General features: G+C 35.0%; 1 protein-coding gene across 1 annotated transcript; it reads right to left on the bottom strand.

The window, feature by feature from the left end:
• Window positions 1-5325: 5325 nt before the first annotated feature.
• On the bottom strand, window positions 5326-6258 carry OR2A25 (olfactory receptor family 2 subfamily A member 25). The gene has a single exon (XM_014858679.3). It carries the CDS (start codon window positions 6256-6258, stop codon window positions 5326-5328), a length of 933 nt encoding a protein of 310 aa, XP_014714165.3.
• Window positions 6259-8068: the final 1810 nt, after the last annotated feature.

The raw sequence follows: 8068 nt of genomic DNA, 5'->3' as shown, positions 1-8068 counted from the left end.
CAAAAATCAGAGAATACATATTCTTTTCAAATGAACATGCAACATTCTCTAGGATAGATCATATATTAGGTCCCAAAACAAGTTCAGTAAATTGAAAAAGGCTGAAATAATACCAAGCATCTTTTCTGACCACAATGGTATGAAACTAGAAATCACATAAAGGAAGAAAATCAGAAAAGCTGCATCTATGTGGAGATTCAATAAAATGCTACTGAATAATGATTGGATCAATGAAGAAATCAAAGGAGAAATTAAAAAATACCTGGAAAAAATGAAAATTAAAATTCAACATGCCAAAATTTATGATATAAAGCAAAAGTGGGTCTAAAGGGAGGTTTATAGCAATATAGGCTAACCTCAAGACATAAGAAAAATCCCAAATAAACAATCTAACAGTGAACCTAAAGTAACTGGAGAAAGAAGAATAAACCAAGCAAAAATCAGTAAAAGGAAGGAAGTAATAAAAATCAGAGCAAAAATAAATGAAATAGAGACTAAAAAAAATAGAAAAAGTCAATGAAACTAAGAGCTAGTTCTTTGAAAAGATAAACAAAATTGACAAAACTTTAGCTAGATTCACCAAGAAAAAAGGAAAAGTCTCAAATAAAGAAAATCAGAAATGAAAGAGGAGAAATTACAATGGACACTTCTGAAATACAAAAGATTATAAAAGAACACTACAAAAAGCTATACACCAGCAAATTGGATATTGAGAAGAAATGAATAAATTCTTAGAATCATACAACCTTCCAAAACTGAATCACGAAGAAATAGAGAATTTGAATGGACCAATCACCAGCAAGGAGATCAAAACAGTAATCAAAACCCTCCCCAAATATAAAAGTCCAGGATCAGATGGCTTCCCTGGTGAATTCTACCAAACATTCAAAGTAGATTTAATACCTATCCTTCTCAAACACTTCCAACAAATTGAATAGGAAAGGAAGGTTCCTAACTCATTCTATGAAGCTAATATTGATCAAGTGGGATTTATTCCATGGATTCAGGGATGTTTCAACATCCATAAATCCATCAATGTGATACACCACATTAACAAAATGAAGAACAAAAATCACATGATCATCTCAATAGGTGCAGAGAAAGGATTTGACAAGATACAGCATCCATTTATGATAAAAGCTGAATAAAATGGGCATAGAAGGAAAGTACCTCAAAATAAGAAAGTCCATATATGACAAACCCACAGCTAATATCATTCTCAAGGGAGAAAAACTGAAAGCTATCCCTCTAAGAACAGGAACCAGACATGGATGCCCACTGTCACCACTCTTATTTAACATAGCATTGGAAGTCCTAGCCAGAGCAATCAGGCAAGAAAAATAAATAAAAGAGATCCACATTGAAAAGGAAGAAGTGAAACTGTCACTATTTGCAGATTACATTATTCTACATATAGAAAACTCTAAAGAATCCACCAAAACCTTTTAGAAATAATAAATGAATAGTAAAGTTGCAGGATACAAAATCAACATAGATAAATCAGTTGTGTTTCTATACACTAACAATAAAGTAGCAGAAAGAGAAAATAAGAATGCAATCCCATTTACAACTGCAACAAAAAGAATAAAATACCTAGGAAAAAAACTGAATGAAAGAGGTGAAAGATCTGTACACTGAAAACTCTAAGACATTGTTGAAAGAAACTGAAGAAGACGCAAAGAAATGGAAAGATATTCTGTGCTCTTGGATTGGAAAAATTAACATAGTTAAAATGTCAATATTCTTTAAAGCAATCTACACATTCAATGCAATCCCTATTAGAGTTCCAATGACGTTTTTCACAGAAATAGAACAAAGAGTCCTAAAATTTATGTGGAATAACAGAAAACTCTGAATAGCCAAAGGAATCCTAGAAAAATGACAAAGCTGGAGGTACAACACTCTCTCATTTCAATATATACTACAAAGCTATAGTAACCAAAACAGCACGTCACTAGCACAAAAACAGACACACAGACCAATGAAACAGAATCAAGAGCCCTTAAATAAACCCAAACATCTATGGACAGCTAATTTTTGACAAGGGAGCCAAGAATGTACAATGGAGAAAGGAAAGTCTCTTCAATAAATGGTGTTGGGAAAATTGGACAGCCACATGCAAAATAATGAAAGTAGATCATTATCTTACACCATACTTGAAAACTAACCCAAAATGGATTAAAGACTTGAATGTAAGAACTAAAACCATGAAACTTATAGCAGAAAATATAGCAATACACTCTTTGACATCAGTCTTAGCAGCATATTTTCAAGTACCATGTCTCACTGGGCAAGGGAAACAATAGAAAAAGTAAACAAGTGTGAATACATCAAACTAAAAAGCTTCTGCACAGCAAAGGAAACCATCAGCAAAATGAAAAGACAGCCTAACAATTTGGGGAAGATATTTGCCAACCATATTCTGATAAAGGGTTAATACCCAAAATGCATAAAGAACTCATACATCTCAACAACAAAAAAAATTAACAGCCCAGTTAAAAAATGTGCACAGATCTGAACAGACATTTCTCCAAAGAAGATATACAGATGGCCAACAAGCACATGAAATATCACTAATTGTCATGAAAATACAAATTAAAACTACAATGAGATATCATCTCATGCCAGTCAGAAGGCTATGATTAACAAGACGGGAAATAATTGTTGGAGAGGATATGGGGAAAAGAGAACTCTCATACTGTGCTGATAGAAGTGCAAACTGGTACAGCCATTGTGGAAAACAGTATGGAGATTCCTCAAAAAATTAAGAATAGAACTACCATACAGTCCAGGTATTCCACTGCTGAGTATTTATCCAAAGAACATGAAAATATGAATGGGTAATGATACATGCACCTTTGTGTTCATTGCAGCATTATTCACAATTGCCAAGACTTGGAAGCAACCTAGGTGCCCATCAAGGGATGAATGGATAAAGAAGATGTGGTATATATTCACAATGGAATACTACTCATCCATAAGAAACAATGAAATCCGGCCATTTGTGACAACACGGATGGACCTTGAGGGTAATATCCTAAGTGATATAAGTCAGAGGGAGAAAGTCAAATACCGTATCATCTCACTCATAAGTAGAGGATAAAAACAACAAACAATCACATAAAGGCAGAGATTGTGTTGGTAGTTACCAGAGGGGAAAGGGGAGGGTGGAGGGCAAAAGGGATGATTAGGTACGTGTGTATGATGATGGATTGTAGTTAGTCTTTGGGTGGTGAACATGATGTAATCTACACAGAAATTGAAATTTAATGACGTACTCCTGAAATTTATATAATGTTATAAACCAATGTTACCACAATAAAAAATAAATAAATAGGGAGAAAAAAGGGATGGTTGCATATGGCCCCCAAAAGACATGTGTAATAGTACCTGTGGAAAATTATTTATTATAGTCAAAACTGTAGGCAACTCAAATATCTACCAGAAATATAATGGATAAATTGTGATATGTTTATACAATATAATGGTATGAAGCAATTAAAATTAATGAAATAGAGCTACATGCAACAACCTGAGTGAGTCTCACAAACATCATAATGAATGAAAGAGATAAACAAAAAGGAACACACACATTGTGTGTATGTACGGATGTGCATACATATATACACACACACATATATGCTTTTGAAATTTTAAACTATTTATTATTTCTTTCAAAGGAAAGACTCTGAGTCATTTACTTCATAAATTATTTGAAATCTTGGCATTTTGCATTTACATTTTTTAATATTTCTGCTTTTTTCGAGTATAGTAGGAAATCTCATTTTCCGTTGTCTCATTTCTAAGTCATAGTCCTTGTATTTTAAAGATCTGATAAATGCATGCATTAGATAATATTAATAATTACCTTTTATTGAGCTCTTACTATGCCTCATGGATTCTGCTAAGCATTTTGCACATAGTGTTTCCTCTTTACAACAATGTGAGCTTTGTATTAGTGAACTCATTTTATACATAATAAATCTAAATTCCAAAGAATTTAAGTACATTGCAAAAGCTTGCACATCTAGCACATGGCAGAATCTTCTAAAAACTCAGCTCTATCTGAACTCAAAATTGTGTTTTTAACCTATTTTTGGTCATTGAGTAATGCTTGCATAGAAGATGTCCTTACAAAAGGGAGGCTTTGTAAGAGAGAAGTGTGTATATTTTTGTCTTTAAAACCACTTTCACCAAAAAATAAAAACCAACTTATTTTAGAAGTTGAATATTTCCCTTTCCTACAGCTTAAGTATTTAGCAGGTTTAATTTAGTATATAATTTGAGGAAAGAACTGAAAACAGAAAGTCTCTTTATATTTTCTTATCCACTACTTAACTACTTTCTATCACTTCTTAGCTGAGTGCTGGAGTTTCAAGTTTGGAGTAAAATGCTTATTTAACTTACCTAAAATCTCTTAATTTAAAATCAAAGTATTCCTGATAATTTACAGGTCTAGTATTATTGGTCAACGAGTCATCACAACAGTTACAACCTGTTCTTATTTGCCAGGATGTTTTCTCCAAGTGTTGGTCGTTTCCCATAGGAGACAATTGACCAAACCAACGAGAGTAAGTATAGTTCTTTCAAGGACTCTCAGTGACTTCCATTCTGCTCTCTTCCCTCTAGCTCTGTATTCCGCAGATCTCCACCTACACTCCAGAAGCAGAGAAAAAGAGTGACAGAGAAAGCTCCAATATATCTACATGTTTATTAGCATGACATTCTTTGGGGGTTTCTGGTTGTTAGTTGCGTCACAGTTACATTCTTAATTCTTTCCCTTGATGCCATGGCTCATACTCTTCCTAGTTTCAGTTGATTATGCCTTAGGAAACATCGCTATTATAGGTATATATAGGAATCTATACAAATATTTTAGAAGTAGACCTATTTTTGAAGGAGATGACAGTTGTTGAATTTAAAATATTTAAATAATTACTATGCTATAAATCTCTCTCGATTCTTGTATATTAAATATTCTACCAATACCTTGCTTTATTCTATAAAATTTTGTCTACACATCCTGATTACAGAAAAAAAATAAGCCAATTTATTTCCTCTTATTCAGAATATTTCACATAACCATATTGAAAGTGTATACACTGCACAGCTAGTTGGAAGATATTTTCATTTTCTTGTGCAGCACTGACCTTCGATGGCAGAGGCAGGAAAGTGGAATGGGCTTTCTCAGGAGGTGGTCATAGGAAAATTTCAAGAAGATGAAAAGGCTGCCCTGGGATATGTTTATGTATCCTGTGTAGTTATTGGATGAGATGACTTCTCATGTCGCTTTAAACTCAGTTATTTTATTATTCTATAAGGCTTTCATGAAGTTCTCTCTTTTTCAAGCAAACTTTTTAGAGCAGCTTTGACTTCTTTGTTTCTCAGACTATAGATCAGTGAGTTGAGCATGGGATTGAAAAGGCTGTGAAACAGGGGGAGATATTTCTTCTGCTCCTGGGGGTTCCCATATCGGGGTCCAACATACATGATAATGGCTGTACCATAAAAGAGTCCAACCACACAGAGGTGGGATGAGCAGGTGGAGAAGGCTTTCTGGCGCCCCTCCCCTGACTGGATGTTTAGAATGGCACGCAGAATATGAATGTAAGATATCACAATTGAGGAAAATGGTCCGACCAGCACAGACACTGCCCCAGCCAAAACCATGATCTCATTAGTGTGGGTATCTGCACAGGCAAGTTTGAGAACAGCTATAATTTCACAGAAAAAGTGGTTAACTTTCTGAGGTCCACAGAAGGGTAGTGGTAGGAGTAACACTAGATGTACTAGGGCCAGGAGGACTCCTAAAATCCAGGAAGTTACTGCCAGGGTGATGCACACTCTCCAGCTCATGATGGCAGCATACCGGAGTGGGTGGCAGATGGCCACGTACCGATCATAGGACATCACCACCAGGAGAAGACATTCAGTATGAGCAAAACTCAAAAAGAGAAAGGTCTGTGTCATGCAGCCAGCAAAGGAAATGGATTTGGCTGGATTCAGGAGGTTCACCAGCATCTGGGGCACCGTGTTGCAGGCATAGGCTATGTCAACAATAGCCAGGTGTGAGAGGAAGAAGTACATGGGGGTGTGCAGTCTGGAGTCCAGTGAGATGAGCCCCAGGATGACCCCGTTACCCAGCAGGGTGAAGGCATAGAACAAGGAGAAGAGCCCAAAGAGAAGCATCTGAATCCTTGGGCTTAAGGGAAACCCCAGAAGGATGAATTCTGCGACCATGGTCTGATTTTCCCCCATTTCCCTGTGAAAGAGACAACAGAGCTCACCAAGTCTGAATGTCTAAAGGAAGTATTTAAACATTGTGGATCTTTGTATCATTGTTTACTTCCTAAGAAAACATCTTCAACATTTTTGTCCTTAGTCCCTCACTAAGTGAAAACTATGCATTCCAAATGAAATGGGATTTTTTTTCACTGTAATAAGCTAAATGCTAATATTCTATTACAATATTCAGTAATCTTACTTTTATTTCCAAACCAACTTTGACCACAGTTCAAAATATGTTAATACTTAAGTTGACCTCATAGCAGTGGACACCTTCCTCAGTTTGTGCTGATCATATCAGAGGCTTGCCTGTGTGGATTCCTGCATTGTAGTGTACACACATCCGTACGTGTGAATGTGTGCTGCTGTCAAGTAGTTCTATCTATATGTGAGGATGGGAAGAAGGATGAGGAGCATGTCAGTGATGCTTTTATCAGGTTTTCTCACAAATCTGTGCTTTCAATAAATGAATGGTTTGTTGGCCTTGCGATCTTTACTGATAGTATAACTTTGAATTAAGTTGAGAGAATGACAGGCAGTTTGCTACAACTTTGGCTGGATTTAAAATGGAGACCTTTGTCTTTTAACTGTTGTACCCACAGACGGTCTATTCTTATCATGTCGTCTCATGATCAGGACGATAACCCTGTCACTCTCTTATACTCTATATGAATATTTATATTCTATATCTATATGTATGTGTATACACACACACATATATATTTCTGTATGTATCTATATTTGAGTTTTTCCAAAATCTTTATCATATCCTACATTAAGAAATAGCTACCAGGTACATATAAGCATGAGTATATATACATACTTGAATCCTTACTATGTGCAATGTACTTGGTATTTTCTATATTGTTCTACTGTATTTTATTAGTAAAAATTCTGGTTGAGTGATTTCATGATGGGTCATAGCCTTGGATTTAAAAAATGCTGCTCTATAGCCAAGGCTAGAAGTAAAGCTCTAACTATGGACCCATATTCAGAATCATTAATATATTGTATATCTTCTTAACTCTAGTGTAAAATTATTACGTATCATCAATCTTTAGTTTTTTGCAGCTTATAAAACTTCTTAAAATCCTTCCACAACAGAGTGAGTATTTTGATGTTTGAACCATTGTAACTTTTAAACCATTGTTTCTGGTTTCTTGCCTGTCTGACTCCATATCCTTCCTCAGTCTGGAATCTATTTGAATATCAATAAAACAAGAATCTTAGAAAAATTCATAGTTGTGTTCCTGTCAGTTCCCCATCCAAATTTTCTGTTAAGTTAATATTTGAAAGGTTTCATAAGCGAAAGTGAGTAAGCTTTTGTCCTGTTTGAAAGGAAGAATCAGAATTCATAGTAGAAACTACTGAAAGGTGATTTTGTTTTAGTTGAAGAAATAACTTTATGAAAATTGGAATCTCTTGAAAACTGGTTGTTTTATTAGGACTGAACTTTATATCAGTGAATGTTTTAAATCAGATATCAATTAACCACGTATTCCTGTGTTACGTGAGAGATTGAACTAGAAGAATGCTGAAGTCCCCTCCAACTATAGAATTCATTGGTCATAAACGGGTAGAAAAGTGTTAGCCATTTTCACTTCAACTCTCTTGCAATATTTGGAGTCACTGAAGATAGCCATGCTATTTCTAAAATGTCATATAATGAAGGCACTAAATAAACTAAAGTAGAAGAACCAATGAGTGTCATCTCATCTTCCTCCTGTCTGAAAATAGTGAAACACAAAATACAAATCGACAGACATTTACTAAACATATTCTA

Source organism: Equus asinus, chromosome 1, assembly GCF_041296235.1.
Source record: "Equus asinus isolate D_3611 breed Donkey chromosome 1, EquAss-T2T_v2, whole genome shotgun sequence".
In the NCBI taxonomy this organism is placed as follows: Eukaryota; Metazoa; Chordata; class Mammalia; order Perissodactyla; family Equidae; genus Equus; species Equus asinus.
Note: the sequence above shows the minus strand (reverse complement) of the source record. Positions and strands in the feature narration are given on the sequence as shown.